This window comes from Oryza brachyantha, chromosome 2, assembly GCF_000231095.2.
Source record: "Oryza brachyantha chromosome 2, ObraRS2, whole genome shotgun sequence".
NCBI lineage: Eukaryota > Viridiplantae > Streptophyta > Magnoliopsida > Poales > Poaceae > Oryza > Oryza brachyantha.
In genome coordinates this window covers 21,553,836-21,571,777 of record NC_023164.2, presented here as the reverse complement: position 1 = coordinate 21,571,777, position 17,942 = coordinate 21,553,836, and the positions used below count along the sequence as shown (strand labels likewise).

At 42.7% G+C, this 17,942-nt stretch overlaps 3 protein-coding genes across 3 annotated transcripts; 2 read left to right on the top strand and 1 right to left on the bottom strand.

Annotated features, from left to right (window-relative positions):
* Window positions 1-1,342: 1,342 nt before the first annotated feature.
* Window positions 1,343-3,103, top strand: LOC102701061. Its single transcript, XM_040520880.1, has 3 exons — window positions 1,343-1,510; window positions 2,188-2,370; window positions 2,598-3,103. The coding sequence occupies exons 1-3, from the start codon at window positions 1,451-1,453 to the stop codon at window positions 2,823-2,825; spliced, it is 471 nt and encodes a 156-aa protein (XP_040376814.1). The 5' UTR covers window positions 1,343-1,450; the 3' UTR covers window positions 2,826-3,103.
* A 725-nt stretch (window positions 3,104-3,828) lies between these two features.
* On the bottom strand, window positions 3,829-8,343 carry LOC102700780 (ATPase family AAA domain-containing protein 3-B-like). The gene is made up of 7 exons (XM_006648893.3): window positions 7,916-8,343; window positions 7,706-7,801; window positions 6,924-7,344; window positions 6,391-6,481; window positions 5,653-5,989; window positions 5,420-5,568; window positions 3,829-4,592 (listed from the first exon to the last, which is right to left on the bottom strand). The coding sequence occupies exons 1-7, from the start codon at window positions 8,243-8,245 to the stop codon at window positions 4,079-4,081; spliced, it is 1,938 nt and encodes a 645-aa protein (XP_006648956.3). The 5' UTR covers window positions 8,246-8,343; the 3' UTR covers window positions 3,829-4,078.
* Window positions 8,344-10,129: 1,786 nt separating this feature from the next.
* Window positions 10,130-12,372, top strand: LOC102700502 (pentatricopeptide repeat-containing protein At1g31920). The gene is made up of 2 exons (XM_006648892.3): window positions 10,130-10,779; window positions 10,876-12,372. Exons 1-2 carry the CDS (start codon window positions 10,285-10,287, stop codon window positions 12,238-12,240), a joined length of 1,860 nt encoding a protein of 619 aa, XP_006648955.2. The 5' UTR covers window positions 10,130-10,284; the 3' UTR covers window positions 12,241-12,372.
* Window positions 12,373-17,942: the final 5,570 nt, after the last annotated feature.

The following is a 17,942-nucleotide window of genomic DNA, read 5'->3' as shown; positions in this document are numbered from 1 at the left end:
CTATTCTAAATATACTATTATAAAAAAAATTTGGACCAAATTGCCCTTCGTGATGCAGTGAATAGCATATTGGAAATACGGTCCAATTTTTTTTGAAAAATGCACTGAAAGGCTACGGTGTGACATATTTCAAATTGTTCAATAATTATAATGGCATTATTATAATTAGTCAAATATTAATGATATATTTTAAAATTGGCAAATTTATAATGACATGCATCTAATTAAATCTCGAAATTATAGGTGATCAAAATATTAGAAATTTAATTAAATTTTGTTTTAAACAATAAATATTTTTTATCGAAAAGAAGAGAGTGGATAATCTCATTACATTCTTTTTTCCTTCCCCTCGCTAGCGAGTGGGACCGGACCAGGGCTCCCCTTACCGCGTAAGCCACCAAAACCGTGGTACCGCGCTCTCGCGGATCCGCACGATAACCGTAAAAACCGTGATGAATTTGAATCCAAAAAATTTAAATTTAAACTCGTGTGGTTTTCGCGGCTTACCGCGCGCTAAGCCGCGAAAACCGCGGTAACTACTTACTGGAACAACACATGAGAACAGCGGTTACCGCGGCTTACCGCGCGGTTTTTTAGCCAAAACCACGGTTACCGCGAGAAAACTGTGGATGTGATGTCAAATGCAAAAAAAACTTTAAAAAATCTAAAAAATACATGAAAAATAGGAAAATATTTTATAACTATATTTATGACAATAGGACATGTTATAGGGAAAACAAGAAAATTTCACATGATATTTTCTAAATTCTTGATATTGCAACATACAAACATACACCGGCATATCACCCTTCACCAAATAATTCACTCTAATAACAAGTAACGACTTCATTTTGATTGCTGCGTCACAACTATACCTATTACTCATTATTATAAATAAAACTATTATGTATGTACTAAGATACACGTATAATTTTTCTCTATATATATTTTTCATTTGTATATTTGTATTTCATCATTATGTACCCAAGTGTCTAGTGTAAATTAATAATAACACAACACAATATATTCTTGACCATCTTCCTATAAAATATTACTTGCAATAGACTATTTTTTAATTTTGTTTCCCGAAATACTCGTTTATGATTTTTAATTACGCTGGGAATATATTTTTTCATTAATTTTTTTTGACAAAACTACACTATATATCCACATATAAACATATATTTTTTCATTAAATTTTCTTAATTTTTTTAATTTTTTTTAATTTAAAATCGGTTAGCGTGGTTTTATCAAAGTCGGGCCGGGGTGATTCGAACCCTGGACCCGGACACCCTTGCGTCCTTTTCTCATTTCCTTTAGACAGTTTTTTTTTTTCCTTCGTCTCCTCCTTCTTTCTTCTCGATCAGTGGCTGCTCCCCATAGCGAGAAAAAGCTCCTAGCTTTAGCTGCGAGTGCGAGGCACGGGGCCGGAGCGGGAGGCCGCGGAGCGATGGTTGGAATCTTCTCCAGGTTCTCCGCCGGCGCCCACCGCCGCGCCAAGAGCGCCGTCGTGAGCTCTCTCTCTCTCTCTCTCTCTCTCTCTCTCTCTCTCTCTCTCCATCTGCCCCTCTGGGTCTTCCGATTATATTTTAGGTCCATGTGTTTCTTTTTTTTTGGTAGTTTTAATTCCCCTAGGAGAGATCTAGTTTTGGATATCATAGCTGAAGTCTGAAGAGTAGGTTATTAGTAGCCTGCGAGGTCTTCGAAGTCTTGGTTTAGGTCTGGTTCGATTCGATATGGGTAGATGGTGCTTTCTCCAGCACAGGGTGGTTGCTTTCTTTTACTTTTATGATGTCTCAAATTAGGTCTTTTTTTCATTAAGTGTTTTTTTTTTCTTTTAGATGATCTTTGTTTCATATTTTTTGGTTGGATTCAAGTGAATTCTCTTAACTGTTGGATGTTTTGTTGTGGATTAGTCAACCAAGAACAGACAGTCTGGTTGCTGTAAGAAAATTGAAGTTTGGAGCTTTTGTTGTCTCTTACTCCAGTTCTTTAGGAGAAATTTTCTTGATGGCCATTCTTAGAATTAGCCGTAGTTCTTCACAAATTTGCACATAATTAACAATATTATGTGGCCCACCCGTGCAATGAATGAACGATTGTTGAAACTGAAATAGCTACTGACTTTAGCTTCTCAAAGGAAAAGAGATAGTTACTGATTTGGGGATACTAATTTTGGTGATACAGGAGGTTGTGGAGACATTGGCACCCGACATGAACATCGGCGAGTCTGGTTCACAAGCTGTTCCTGCGGATAGTCCACATGGCATTGAGGTTGGCGCGGAGTTCAAGCCGGTGGAGCACCCAGTGGAGCCTGTTAACCTTGATCAACCTGTGAAATGTCCACTTCCTGAACCATCCATACTACATGTAAGCCCATTCAGTCGCTATTTATGGAATAACTGGAATTTCGGTTTGTGTTACATTGTCCATTACAAGAAGAAAGACACAAGAGTACCATTTCATTCAACTTATGTTGAGGAAAATTCAGTGCTACATTTGCAACAATATGCCTCTCTTACAAGTTCAATGTTTCCTTCAATGCCTGCTTTCCTAGCTACATTCCCTTACTTGCTGTATCGATTAATGGATACTAGGATGGGAGGATATGGAAAGAAAGGATGTCTACAGCGGGTGCGAGGGTGATGACAGACTTGCCAGTTGTGAAGGAAGGATCGCAGCTTGAGTCTGACAGCAGTGGAGCACGGTCACGATCCGCAGTACCGAAGCGTGCCATATTACCCTCTGTGAGTGCCCCTGAGAATAACATCCTGGCTCTGCTTGATGAGTGTGACGTGCCTGAGAGCCTGAATCCTGCCGAATGAGCTTCAGTAAGTTAGGTGTTTCTAGTACCTTACTGCTCTCAAGCCTACTTCGCCTCCTGTTGTGCTTGTGCATCACTGCTGTCTTACATGTATTTGTCAAATGCCACGAGATGAATACATCAATATTTAGGTCTGAATTTGGAAATGTAACAAGAAATACTTATGTGAAATGTTTCTACAAATACGGGTAAAAGCATTTTGCACTCCATCCGTCGCATTCGTTGAATACAATAAATTTATTACAGACTCGCTTATACGCTGGATTTGGTTTTGTGTAACGGCTATTCACTGTCGGCAATCCTGCTTTCCCTGTCTGTCTGCTACCGTGGCAATCCTGCTTTCCCTGTCTGTCTTTGCTACTCTTCATCAGACTGGGTAGAAGAAATTGCAGCTGGATCCTTCTGCGCAAGCAAATGCGAAGCGTGTGTAATAAGTTGATGCAGTGGCTGAATAGCCTCTGTTATTATGAGATATTGCGATTTTTATTACGAGTTATTCATGCGATCTCTTTTTATGAATGTTCGTTTCTACCATGAAAAGTTCTGTAAATTCACAGAATAAAAATCCCTGTTCGTTTCTACCCTGAAAAAATTTATGTGAATTCACAGAACAAAAATCCCTGTTCGTTCCTACCACATGGAAAAATTCTGTAAATTCACAACATAAGTGCGTATTTTGTGGGAATGCAGAGGGTCAGCTCAGCTCTGTTCGTTTCACCCTGAAAACTCCCTCAGAATACACAGGGCGCCGTGCTCGCTAGTCGCTAAGCTCGCGGGTGCCGGAGCAATGAGGCCGTGACCAAAAGAATAGATGAGCCTTCACAGATCACGGTACACACATTGTCTCGACGTGGGCCAAGCGGATCAATGTCAACACCCTTGTACATAGCATTGAAATATTTGGATCAGAAGACCCGACCCAATAATTACAGCCCCTATCAATGATATATGACGTTTATTTATTAAATATGATCAACAAGGGGAAAATGTATGCAAAAAATTAGAGCTAATCAATGGTACTCTCCAGCAAAATGCCCATCTTGTCGCAAGTGAGACTGCGTTAGGTTAACGTTCATACATATAATCCTCTTCTTCTGTTGATCATCCGCCATTGACAAAACTTCCCATTCAAGGGTAAGGGTTGCAGTAAAAGAATAAAGACAACTAAGCAGATGAATCACCTCACCATTGAGGTAATCTCACCAGAAATAAACACTGGGCCTACAGCAAAAGGGGTACGTGAAAAGAGGCTTCCTAAGCATTCTTCATATCATAGCCAGCAAGTCGTCTCCTCTGCTGGTGCTCGGCGACCTTGTAATCTACAACCTCACGGAACAGGTCTGGAGTCAGCACGCACTCCTTGCTTCCGTACACAGCAGCCTGCACACTTGCCATCAGCTTTGCGATCTCTCTTCCTGAGAAACCCTCAGTCTTGGCAGCCGCCTCCCGTATCAACTCATCTGTGATGCCCTTCACCTCTATTTTCTGAGGCTGACCACGGAAGAACCTGAGCCAACTCTTTTCATGCTTTTCACCAGCTTTCATTATGTATTTGTCCAGATATAGTCTAAGAAGTTTGGACCGCTCATCTTCCCCAGGCAAAGGAAACTCGAGGACCTCATCAATACGGTCGGCAACAGCAGAGTCAAGGTCACCAGGCCTGTTGGTTGCAAGTGCAAGGACAATGTCCTTAGATTGGTCACCTGTGCGGAAAAGGAGAGCATTCAGGGCACTCCTTTGAGCTTCACTCATATATGTCTTGTTTCGTCTGCAAAATGGAAGAAATTACTCTGGAATGTTGATACTGTGTTTGATTATAACTGTCAAATTCCTGATTAAGGGAAAAATTGAAAATAGTTCCAAACGTACTCTTGATAAAGGAGTAATGTTCTACAGATATTTAAGCTAAAATAAACATCTTGGTCCAAACAGATTCTGATTATAAGAAATTGTCCAGGATTGGACAATTGGTTAGGTAGGATGGGTAAAAAAGGGAAATGGCATGGAACTCGAGTACTTAGCCTAGGGTCACATATCACATTCCTTTGCTAACCTAGCATTTCCCAAGTGAACTTCTGAAAGTTGAGGATGAGGAAATGCAAGAGAAAAAAGCTACTTTTGCACTCTGAATGTTACTGCTGCACTGAATTGTCAACTGGTCACAGTTTTAGACCTCCACAACTTTACTGGCCATTTTTAGCTCAGCTATGCCATGAAAAGATTGTAATGACAAAAGCAAGCATCACACAAGGAAAATAACTGAATAGATGGATGTGGAAATTGAGGATTTGCCACTCGGCTGCGGAAATTAAGGATTTGCCACTCAGTCAACCCATTACCTTGCTGACAAGTAGTACCATGTGTCACTGAGACATCAAATAGCAAATTCTAGAGCATGCAATGAATGGAGTGGCAAATCATTATATCAAGTTCAATAATCAATTGATTGATTGTGCAAAACATTTTCATTTATACCAATCATTAAACTTAAGTTTAGTATCTAAGAAGATTCAAATCTTCTCTAAAATTTTCAGATGCTGCAAATTCATATTCTCAAACAAGAAAAGCAGACAATAGGATTAGATTGTCACTTACTCGCACAAGAAAGCGTCAGCTTCATCAATGAAGAGGAGCAAGCCTCTATTCGACTTCTTTGCCCAGTCAAACAACTGATGAATCTTGGTGACTGCTTGTGATCCCAACGGTGCAACATCTCCACCAGTCATTAGTGCATAATCTAATCCCTGGAGATGTCCACAATGTTAGTGAGCTAATAGTTTTGAAATATTGTCATTAGTGTTCACAGGGACTTGTCTTGTATAACATACCGATTTCCGGGCTAGTTCTCTTGCTGCCATCGTTTTTCCTGTGCCTGGTGGCCCATAGAAAAGCATATTTCTAAATGGAGCTTGATGAAGTTTTGTGTTGGCGGTGGCATTAGCAAGCTGCTTCACTCTCTTCTGAAGAGAAGGATTTAGAATAACATCACCAAACCCATTCCCATTATTCCCTGAGTTGCTTCCTTTGTTCAGTTTACTGGCCATCGTATGCATACTACGTGAAAAGACACCAGACCAGGGATATTTCCCTCGTGAAGACTCTCTAATAAGTGATGGTTGACCTAGAATACGATCAACATAGCCCCAGACTACTCTTGCACCCTCCCTGGAAGAAAATACATCAATCAATGTAAGAACATCGATTGCGAAAATGAATGGTAAAAATATAAATTCAGATTGTGAAGAAAAGGAACAATCTCATTTAACACCAGTATCTTCCATTGCCCTGAAATATAACTTGAAATCTTGAAAGGAAAAATATCTTCATGGAAAGCGTAAAGCACACAAGGTATATGAAATAAAGGGCAGTGCAAGCAATTGGCAACTTTGTGCATTCTTTAGAATAAGTGGTACTTAATCTTAGAAGATGCAAGTGGTGAAAAGAAAATAAGAAGGTGCAATTAGCTAGCAAGGACAATTAATTTGTGCCATTCTTTTCCTGGCTACTTATGAAAAAAGTGTTCCTGAAACTGAAATATATAAAGCAAGGCGGCTTAAGGAATTTACCTTGTTGTGTATATCCCAGCTGCAAGTGCTGTGGCGCCTCCAACTGCTACAACTAGCTTATTTTGGTCAGTCAATATTGTCCGTAAACCACCTGAAATGTATATAAGAAAAATGTTACAGAACAATCAAGCTTTTATATATCAAAACAGTTATTCCCTCTGTTCCACATTATAAGACTTTCTGGCCTTACCTAATAAATCTAGACATATATACAAAACATATACATTGATATATACATAAATCTAGGCAAACTCATAAGTCTTGTAATATGAAACGGAGGGAGTATATCATAACAAGAGCATGCAAATACCATTCCATATAGCATTCTGGATAATATAATAGTTTGAGTTCAGTAAAGAGGAAAAATATTAAATTAGGATCAGAAGTATAGCATCCTAGGAGAGGAATGATCAATATAGTTTAAAATGAAAAGTCATCCCATAAAATATATTACACAAACTTGTGGAAATGTCTTATATACTGCAAAAAAGAATACAAAAAATTCACAATAGTGTATTTATTTATCTAAATACCTCCTATATGGTCAAAGGTAGTATTTATTGCTTCAATCCACTTCTCCTTCTCAGCCTTTGCCTTCTCTATAAGCAATCGCCTGTCAACATCTTCAGTTTGTTTTTTTTCAATCGCTCTTGCCTCTGCATCAGCAAAAATTCTCATTTTCTCAGTATCCCTATCTATAGCTGCCTTTTCTCTATCAGTCTTTCTTCGTTCTTCCTGTATTTGCTCCTCGATTGCACGTCTAATCTGCTCTTGCCTAATAGCTGATTCCTCTTGCATCTTCACAAGCTCCTGGTTTCTCACCCTCTGCGCCTCATGGTCTGCCTGCATTCTCTTCCTTGCTAGCTCATCGTCGTATCGAGCTATCTGTGATTTTATCTGAGCTCGTTGTTGCTCGAGTTTTTGCCTCTCATCATAATCCACGCGTTTCTTCTCCTGCAGAATTACTTATGTTGAATAACAAGAGTATGTTCTAAATTGTGAATTCGCAGACAGAATTGGCCTGGTGGATGACACGCTGAATATGTGATAAGCTTTGGCAAGTTAATTAGATTAGGGCACACTTAAACATCACCAGGAAACACTAAACCAACTAATGCAAAACATGTGAACGCATTCATAACAACTAGTATGTTCATTTCCCTTCGTTCACTCATATTGCTACCTGGTTCGTATAAGTCAGAACTGAATGAAAAGCTCTGACCATAAGAACACGGAATAGGCACACTCAATGGAATCAATCCCAATTCCAATTTGTTCAACGCGATGTAAAAGGATAGACAGAGAAATATCTCACAAGTTCGAGCGCAGCAAGCTCCCTCTGTAACTCGACCTTCCTCGTGTTGATCTCCGCCCGCCGCACGTCCTCCTCCTTCTTCAGTGTATCGAAGAGCTGCCCAGCCATGGGTCGACAACCTCTCGTCAGAATACAGGCCCAGAAACACGAGCCCCCAAACTTTCAGGAGAGAGAGGGAAAATAACCCCCACTGGAGCCTGGAATCCCTACCTGTTTCCCATGCGGAGACTTCTCGATCTGCCGCAGCAGAGCGACCGCGCGCTCCAGCGGCTCGGGGTCGAACCCGGCGGCACTGGTGCGTGGGTGATCGTTCCGGACCTTGCGCTTCTCCTCCGCGGGAGGCGCGGGCGGTTGCTGGTCTGCCGCCGCCGCCGGCGGCGGCGGCGCGGCGGGGGGAGGGGACGGGGAGGTGGAGAGCCCGGGGAATCGGAACGCGGGGGCGCCCCCATCGGCGTACGCTCGCTCGGAGGAGACGGCGAAGGCCCCGGCGGCCGAGAGGGCCGCGGCCGCGGCCTTCGCGGCGGCGGCGGCGGCGGCCATGGCTTTGGGGTGGGGTGGGGTGGGGTGGGGGTTTGCGAGCGAGTAGGGTTTAAGGCGCGGGCGGCTGGAACCGCTGGACGCTTCGACCCGGGGACGAGGTGGGTGGGGGATGAGCGTATTTCTGTGGGATCGGACGGACGGCAGCTCCGCTGTCCGCCTTGCGGCCCAAGATGAACTCTGCTCTCTTTCTTGGTACGGAAGACGCGAATACGCAGTTCGCTCGTGATTCTTGTGGTAGCGGTATCTTTATCTGTAGCAAAATTTTGTTTAAAAAATGCCTACATAACGTGAGTGAACTTGTCCTTCGTTGTACAACAGTTCAAGAGTAATTCAATGATGTTATTTAAAATGTCATATATAACAAAGTCCGTTGTTTTATATTAAAAGGTAATTCCTATGTTTCACAGTATAATACTTTTTAGCCTGATTTAGATTCATATGGATTCTAATAACACTAGACATATATATAAATTATATATATTTATAAATTGATGAATTTAGATAAGACTAGAAAGTCTTATAATATAAAACAGAGGTAGTAATAAATATTCCAATCAAAACCTAAAACTAATTTATAGTTCATATTTTCTTTATAAAACTAGTACGTGTAAAAGTATCCAAACCTTGTGTCAAAGATAAAGTAGGATTATATACTATGGGAAAAAATACAGATGAATGAATTGAAACTATATATTTCATTTGTTTCATGTTATAAAACTTGGTCAAATTAATGAATCTATATATATATATATATATATAACATATATATGATAGATAGATAGATCGATCGATCTAAACAAACTCATAAAGTCTTAAAACGGAGGAAGTATTACATCACATTTCAATTTTTGGCTCACCAATGTGCAAATTTAACTGACTAAAAATTGTAATAATTTCATATGCCTGAAATCTAGCCAGTGTCCGTAAAATTATATTTTGCAATTTTATATTTTGTAGCGGTACATTTCTATACACATAATACACCTATCTGCTACATTCACAGGTGTGTTATTCTATTCACCGGGGTTACACAACGTGTTGGTGAATTTCAATATGATCGAAGTCTACGCACCGCTATTTTTTTACTTCTCTTTATATTTATAAATTAAATTTTTAAATTTTAAATTTAGGGTACTCATAATATGTTTAAACAGTGTGTATATAGACACGAGGACGGGGGATGGATACCAGATGACAGTCCTGCTGTGAGAGCCAGAAGAAAAAAAAAAGGCAAAGAGGAGTAGTGGGCTCAATGCTTCTGTTTGTGCGGCCCAACTGGGAAAGTAAGATGCAGGTGCAGTCTTTTTGCGTTTGGTCCAATCCGCGCCAGCGAAGGAGATAATCTGGCCAAATTCAAAAGTTGAAGTATCCATTAACCACCGGTGAAGGAAGCCTCCAGTTCCACGCTGCTGCAGCATTGCATTGCATCCGCGGATGTTCCTGTACGTGGCTACACTACACATCACCGACACCGTGTCCCCCTCAAATCGAGGCGCCACCGGTCCGCCTGCACAGCTGCACTTCACCGTCCTCGCCCCCACGTCCGAGCTGTGCCAACCGCCGATCAGACGGCGGCGTCCGGCGGCGACCGGCGCAAGCAACTCCACCGCCACGTGCGCGCGACACTCCCTCTGCTATCTATTTTGCCCAGGTGGACATGGACCTTATCCCTCAGCCCAACCAATTTTGTCGCCGACTGTCCCTCCGACGCACCTCACGCCATGCTTGCCATTTGGCCGCTCCAACTCTAGGATGTGGATGGCATCCACCAGCCCAAGGAAATCCCCGCGCTGCCTCCCAGCCACAGAATCCTTCCACGTGGACCCCCACTCCAAGCCACTGTCCACGTCTGCGTCGTGTGCAAACGCGGAGGACGACCGACGAGCTAGCCAGACCGACGTGCTCGAGAGGATGAGCCGACGTGCTCGAGAGGATGAGACGTACGCGCGATTTTTTACTCCTCCTCACGGTAACCGATTCTTGTGAACGGCGCTCCATGTAGCCACCGCCACTCGCCGCCGCACGCCGATGATAGTAGCATGGTGGGGGGTTTAGTGCTCTCCCACTCCCAGGCGAAGCAGCACCAGGTCGTCGGGATCGCTACCCCGAGGACCGCCGCGCCGGAGCAGGCCGCCTTCAGGGGGAGGGATCAGGCGCCATGCGCGGCGGCGGCGGCCCCGCCGCCGCGGAGCCTCGACGAGGTGAGGAAGGCGCAGGCGCGGCACGTCAAGCTCGGCCTCGACCGCTCGCCGCAGCACGCGCGGCCGCTCCTCGCCGCGTGCGCGCTCGCGGATTGGCCCGGGAGCATGGCCTACGCGGCGTCCATCTTCGCGTCGCTCGACGAGCCCGAGCCGTTCGACTACAACACTCTGATGCGCGGCTACGTCGGCGGCGGCGGCGGTGAACGCGACCCCGCGGCCGCGCTGTGGCTGTACGTGGACATGGCGGAGGACGGCGTCGAGCCCGACAGCTACACGTTCCCGTTCGTCTTCAAGGCGTGCGCGCAGCTCGGCGCCTTGCAAGAAGGGAGACAGGTGATAATCTTCAGCTCATGCTAACCTGCGCACCGTGCGAGTAATCTGAAACCCGGTGAAATGGGGCTTCAAAATTTCCCCTTTTTACTGTCGCAGTTGCAGGGACACCAGGTGAAGCTCGGATTCCAGCATGACGAGCACTCGCAGAACAGCCTCATCAGCTTCTACGGCAAGTGCGGCGAGGCTGAGCTTGCTCGCCGCGCGTTCGAGCAGATGGGGGACGATGAGAAGACGACGGCTTCCTGGAGCGCGCTCCTCGCGGCGTACACGCGGGCCGGGCGCTGGGCTGAGTGCGTCGAGTCATTCGGCGCCATGGTGCGCGAGGGGTGGAGACCCGACGAGAGCTCCATGGTCAGCGCGCTCTCGGCGTGCGCGCACCTGGGCGCCTACGACGTCGGGCGGAGCGTCCACTGTGCGCTGCTAAGGAACACCACGAGGCTGAACACGTTCATGAGCACGTCCCTGGTTGACATGTACGCCAAGTGCGGCTGCATCGAGAAGGCTGCTGCGGTGTTCGACGCGATGGACGACAAGAACGCGTGGACGTACAGCGCCATGGTATCCGGCTTGGCATTGCACGGCGACGGGCTTAGGGCGCTGGAGGTGTTCGACGCGATGGTAAGGGAGGGCCACAGGCCCGACGCCGCCGTGTACGTCGGCGTGCTGAACGCCTGCAGCCGCGCCGGCCTGCTCGAGGAAGGGCTCCGCTGCTTCGACCGGATGCGGCTGGAGCACAAGCTGACACCCAACGCCCAGCACTACAGCTGCATGGTAGACCTCATGGCGCGGGCCGGGAGGCTGGACGACGCGCGCTCGCTCATCGGGAGCATGCCGACGGGGCCAACGGACACGGCCTGGCGGAGCCTGCTCAACGCGTGCCGGATCCACGGCAACCTGGAGCTCGCCGAGCGCGCGCTGCAGGAGCTGGAACGCCTTGGCGCCGTCAACGCCGGCGACTACATAATCCTCGCCGACATGCACGCCAGGGCCGACAACTGGGACGCCGCCGCGGCGCGCCGGACGGAGGCGGTGGACAGAGGCCTCGCGCAGTCCCCGGGGTACAGCGCCGTGGAGGTGCACGGCGCGACGCACCGGTTCGTGTCGCAGGACAGGTCGCACCCGCGGGCCGACGACATCTACGAGATGCTCCACCAGATGGAGTGGCAGCTCCGGTTCGAGGGGTACAAGCCCGACACGTCGGAGGTGGCGCAGGACGTCGACGAGGAGGAGAAGCGGCGCGTGGTCGCCGCGCACAGCCAGAAGCTGGCCATGGCGTTCGGCCTGCTCAGCACGCCGGAGGGGGCGCCGGTGAGGGTCGTCACCAACCTCCGGATGAGCAAGGAGTGCCACGCGTACAGCGCGCTGATATCGGAGATCTTCGGGAGGGAGATCGTCGTCAGGGACCGGAACCAGTTCCACCGCTTCAAGCGCGGCGAGTGCAGCTGCAGAAACTACTGGTGAGGGTGAGACGGCTGGTCACGGTCCGGTGGCTTCGCGTCTATGTGATGATGTAAATATGCTCATTTTCCTCGTTTCCATTCAAGTGTAAAATTAATTCCATTGTTGTGAATGGTTCGCACGTTAGAACAATTACTCTCGTACAAAATAAAGAAAAATAATAAAAAATGACTCCATGTGTAATTAAGTTTAGAAAAATCCAAATTTTAGATATAAAGAAAAGAGTCATGTGTAAATACACTTTAGAAAAATCTAAATCTTGTATTAAAAGTTTTGAAATAATTGATACCGAGGGAGCTCATCTATAAATGCAATTTGGAAAGATATAAAATTTTGGTTAAAAATAGAAAAAAATTAAGATGTATAATTTCAAAATTAAAAATAAAGATAAATAATAAAAAAGAGTCCCTCGGATTCAAATGTTTAAAATAATAGATATTGAGGGAACAGTCCATCTATAAATACAATTTGGAATCATCTAAAAATTCGGTTAAAAAGAATCAGATTAGAAATACAATTGCGGAATTAAAAATAAAGAAAAATAATAAAAAGAGTTTATGTGTAAATATAATTTAGAAAAATTAAATCTTTAGATTAAAAATTTTAAAATAATTATAATTTGGGAAAATTTTAATTTGAATTAAAAAATTAAAAAGTAATTATTATCTAGATAAGAGACCTATATAGATTCAATTTGTAACGGCCAGCCGTGCAATATGCATGGGCCACCGTGCTACTTCAAGTGTAAAATTAATTCCATTGTTGTGAATGGTTCGCACGTTAGAACAATTACTCTCGTACAATGTAAACAAGCAGTAGTACTCCAATTTTACCATACATAAGAAAGGTAACACCGATTTCTATGTAAAATTTGATACCTCTTGGTATCTTAGATACTAGAAGGTACTAAATTTTATATAGAAAACAGTAATATCTCATGTTACTTGAAAAATACTCCTAGTACAGTGAGCTTATAAGTGAGGGTAAAGATGCGTTAGATTATTTTCACTATGGCGACTTTTATGCGGTTTTAAGCTTGCTAAATGACATTTCATGTAAAAAATCATAATGATGTGATATAAAATTTGTAATGAGACAGTGAAGCTGGATTTTACGGGGATACAAACTGAGGGACACTGTTATCTAAACCATAAAAATAAATTAAAACATCTATGGAGAAAAATCATTTTATCCCCACATTTAATCAATTCCTATAGGTCACTTGGATACAACATTAAAGTGATAAGTTATACTACGAAACCATGAGGTGAAATTCTACATTGAGATAAATCGTTTCATCACACTTAAGTATATTTTGATGGTATGACATTATTGAAGATCACGCAATAAAAATTTACACTCGGAGTGGCCTTAACATTAACAATTTATCATGTTACATCATCAATGGCGCATATTCTTGATTTGGTAACTTGGCACCCATTCTTTTAGTGCAAGTGTAAATCTTCGTGACCTTTAATATCTAGAAGTCATTTGTCTACTCATCCCTCCCCGGGTTGTGTGTAGCATGCATTATGCACTCACTAATGGTCTGTGTGGTTGCCTGTGTGATCTCAGCCTAGTCCGTATCCTCTAGCCTTGCTAGAATAGTCATGTAATTGGAGTGTGTTTGGTTTCTTTGGATCTGGCTGAACCTGGCTCAGTAGATGCAACATCTATTTGTTTGATTTCTTGTATCTAGGTGTTGAGCCAGGTTTGAACGATTCCCCATAAAGGACTTGGCCTGGCCCATGGGAAACGGAAGTGAATTTCGTATCTGGTGAGCCATGCTCGAGCTATCCAAACTAATGATAAGATTAGGAGGTGATTAGAATATATTAAGTCATATTAATACTAATTAAATTATATTAACATTTAAAATGGTAAGTAACATCCAATAAATTGTTTATGAGACCACTAAACATTTTTTAATATATTTCTCCTTATTTATGCTACTTATTTAAAATATTTAGTGTAACCAACCAAACAACATCTCGATAGATACAAGCTCGTCACAATCAACCAACCAAACAAGACACATTTGTATTTCCATATCCTGGCTGAGTATAGCATGTATAGTTCTCATGAGCCAGGCTAAAACTATCCTATCAACCAAACACATCCTTGATTGTGTTTGGTTGTCTGTATCATTCTATGGATTTATCCTAGATGACCTGAGATACTTTTTGGTTGGTTGTATCTCTAGATGTTAGTATCTAGAAGGTGGTGTTTGATTAGATGATTTTGACCTGAGTTCAGTCACCTCTTGTGTTCAAAGGTAAGGTTACTGCATAAATTATTCCAATGGGCTATTGTACAGTGAATAAATTGTCAAATTAGTTTTAATTTGAAAAAAGTCTTTATATAATTAATAAACTGAACAACTTATATATATATTTCCAATTCATATATGAGGACTGTACCTCAACATTTGTTGCATAACTTTCTTATATGATAAAATAGATGCATGTGCAATAAATAGATGGCATGCTAGCTTAAGGGAAAAAACAACACAGCTGACATATTCTCTCAAGTGGAAGTTATGGAGGTTTGGCAATCCAGTACAACACAAAAGCAATTACATTTTCCAAGTGGAAGTTATGGAAGTTATGGAGGTTTGGCAATCAAGCATCACCCGTGCATTCACACAATTAATCAAGGACCAACATTTTCCAATCCAGCGTAAAACACAAGCAATAGCAAGTACAAACACACAATCAGTGGAATGGAAATATCTAATTTAATTACATAAATAATCAAGCATCACGCGTGCATTCACACAATTAATCAAGAGAAAATCTAATAAATGCCACTGACAAACATTTAATTCTAAGAAATCTCATCGACGAGTGTGAGTTCTAATAAATGCTATCGTACAAATAAATTTGTCTAAGAAATATCATCGCCGTTAGGTTCCGTTAACTTTTTCCATTAAGTGCTATAGTGTGAACAATGTATTTAACGGCGGAAATGGACAGAACCTTAACGGCTATGGTATTTCTCAGATAATTTTATTTGTACAATGATATTTCTTAGAATTCGCATTCGTTAATGATATTTTTTAAACTTAGACGTTTGTCAATGGTATTTTTTTAGATTTTCTCGTTAATCAAGCATACATTTTCCAATCCAGCGCAAAACACAAGCAATAGCAAGTACAAAGACCCAATCAGTGGAATAGAAATATCTGATTCAATTACATAAATAATCGAGCATCACCCGTGCATTCACACAATTAATCAAGCATCAATATTTTCCAATCCAACGCAAGACACCAGCAATAGCAAGTACAAAGACACAATCAGTGGAATGGTAATATCTGATTCAATAGTTCAGAATGAACAAAACAGAAGTTATGGTGTGCATTACCACCTAAAGCATCAGTTCACAAAAGCAAATATAGGACTTTGATCCAGTCCCAGCACAGCCATGTGTGTCCAACTGTTCTACAAAATAACATGGGGGTCTCACTACCACCTATGCAGTACAGTACGATAAATAGTTAGGTACAAAAAAAATACCAAGCCGTTGGTTAAAAGACGCTACGTTTCTCTCGTGGTCCCATGTTAAGAAAACACATGTTTTTTTTTTCTTATAGACCCGTGTAATATTTTTAGCCATATAGCTCACCGTAATGCATGAACATATTAAAAATAAGATACATTTCTACCATTGGTACATTCAAATAATCCATTTTGAAAAAAAAAACCCACTGACTTGCCATTGTCAAAATTATTTTTGTAATAGAACATAGGCTGACCTAGCCCAAGGCTTTTCAATGGCTACCTTCACAGGGTGCATCATAAACATCCAGTAATCGGTATATAGGTTTTCTGTGACATTCTTCCAAACCATTGATTTCTTTTTTAAAAAAAACTTCCTACATCAACATTGCTTAGGTAATTTATCATAAGTTCTATTTTAACATTAGAAAAAAATCTATATCTACGATCTCGACTATGACCAATGGGCGAGGGAGACGAGGGGACAACAACCCATCAACTGTGTGTGTGTGAGAAAGAGATGGTGGGGGTTGATAGGTAGGGTCACCTATCAGTCACATTTATCCCATTCTTCCTTGTCACGCCCTGAGTTTTACCCAAGCCAAAAATCTATTAAAAATAATTTCTTTCTCTGTTTCAGTAGTTTTATATCATGTTTTGCTTGTTTTGCTTTATTTGTCGTAGGTTTTGACCTTGTCGAAGCGCCAATCGTTCTTGAAGTCATCGCTGAAGTTCCTCGTGGGTCCAAGTAAGGCAAGTGACACCCTTCTTTGATCATATTGATCCCATGATTATAAAATCTCTGCTTTACATTCAAACATGCATTGGTTTATGCAAATCTATTTATTGTATTTATCTATTTGGGCATTTACCTTTATATCCATTGATTACCACTCATTATTATTGTCATCCCAGGGTTAATTTGACTAGACTTAGGGTCAGGCAATGCTTAGTCATGCTTAGTCCAATTAGCTCACCAATTATTATTTAATTATCTGTTACACTTTGATAGACCTTTAATGGTTTTGATCATGATGAATTTCCCGATGTGGATTAATATAACTAAAACATTGCTTATGGTGGGCTATGGTTGCATGGTTTTGAGAGTCGCACCCATGGCAATTAAGGACCGGTTCTCGGGAAACCCTGGAAGTCTCACTCGTACTAACCACAAGCCAAAATGGGCAACGGTGAGACTTGTAATTTAGCTTGTCCCTATTCGATGTACCAAGGCAAGGGTGAGCGTGATGGAGTATAGACGGGCAATCGTGGTGTAACGAAAGCCTCTACTGCTTCCGGATTCACCAAGGCACAAGAGGGGACTGCCCGACTTGGTGTAAAGGAGGGGGTGAAACCTGAAGTGTGGTGCGATTGTCTAGGAAGGGTTAGGTGAAAGGTCTTATCATGGTTTCCATACTGAGGTATCGTGATGATACGTTGGGGCATGGTAACATGCTTGGGAGCCATGTCTTGTGGGTAAAGTTGTACACCTCTGCAGAGTAAAACTATTCGAATAGCCGTGCCCACGGTTATTGGGCGAACTGACAGATTCACTGGGATTAGTTGAACCCCTTTAATAACCTGATTAATTTGGAACTGGTTTGACCCTGCTTAATGTGGTGTAACGTTGGCAGTGGTTTGGTTCTGTCGCAACGTGGTGTAACGTTGGGCATAGGGTTGACCCTGTTGCAGTGTGGTGTAACACTAGACAGTGGTTTGGGCCTGTTGCAACGTGGGGTAACGTTGGACAGTGATTGGTTATTTTAAATGTTTACTTTACTTTTTATTTCAGTCTATTTTATCTACTGTTTTGCTAAATTACCGTAACTTTGTGCAATTTAACCTTAGCCTATCCTTGTTATCCTATTGCATTCATTATTCTCCTCTCTTGGGTGTTACTTGTTGAGTACTGTGGTTTGTACTTAGCCTTGCTTAATTTTTCCCCCAACAGAGAAAGTGCCAGAGCAAGTGCCAGAGTTCCAGTCAGAAGGTTGTTCCCAAGGTTGAAGTGAGGTTCAGTCCGCCGTTAAGAATGCCTGTGGCGTGGAGCCGTCATTGCCAGCTAAAGCTGAAGATTAGATGGTTTAGTCTTGTTTCTTTTTCCGCTGCATTTCGATAGATAATTGTTTTTAAGTCGTGGAACTGTGTATTAATTTGTCATAGTATGTACTCGGGCTGATTCCTGGACTGAGATTCAATACATGC

What these genes read in the sequence shown, in the direction of transcription:
- LOC102700502 (XM_006648892.3), top strand. Translation starts at nt 10,285, where the DNA reads ATGGTGGGGGGTTTAGTGCTCTCCCACTCCCAGGCGAAGCAGCACCAG. An exon ending in CCTTGCAAGAAGGGAGACAG is followed by an intron (nt 10,780 to 10,875) that starts GTGATAATCTTC and finishes TTACTGTCGCAG; the next exon opens with TTGCAGGGACACCAGGTGAA.
- LOC102700780 (XM_006648893.3), bottom strand. Translation starts at nt 8,245, where the DNA reads ATGGCCGCCGCCGCCGCCGCCGCGAAGGCCGCGGCCGCGGCCCTCTCG. An exon ending in AGTCTCCGCATGGGAAACAG is followed by an intron (nt 7,802 to 7,915) that starts GTAGGGATTCCA and finishes ATGGCTGGGCAG; the next exon opens with CTCTTCGATACACTGAAGAA. An exon ending in GCTGGGATATACACAACAAG is followed by an intron (nt 5,990 to 6,390) that starts GTAAATTCCTTA and finishes ATTTTCTTCCAG; the next exon opens with GGAGGGTGCAAGAGTAGTCT.
- LOC102701061 (XM_040520880.1), top strand. Translation starts at nt 1,451, where the DNA reads ATGGTTGGAATCTTCTCCAGGTTCTCCGCCGGCGCCCACCGCCGCGCC. An exon ending in GCCGCGCCAAGAGCGCCGTC is followed by an intron (nt 1,511 to 2,187) that starts GTGAGCTCTCTC and finishes TTGGTGATACAG; the next exon opens with GAGGTTGTGGAGACATTGGC. An exon ending in CTGAACCATCCATACTACAT is followed by an intron (nt 2,371 to 2,597) that starts GTAAGCCCATTC and finishes AATGGATACTAG; the next exon opens with GATGGGAGGATATGGAAAGA.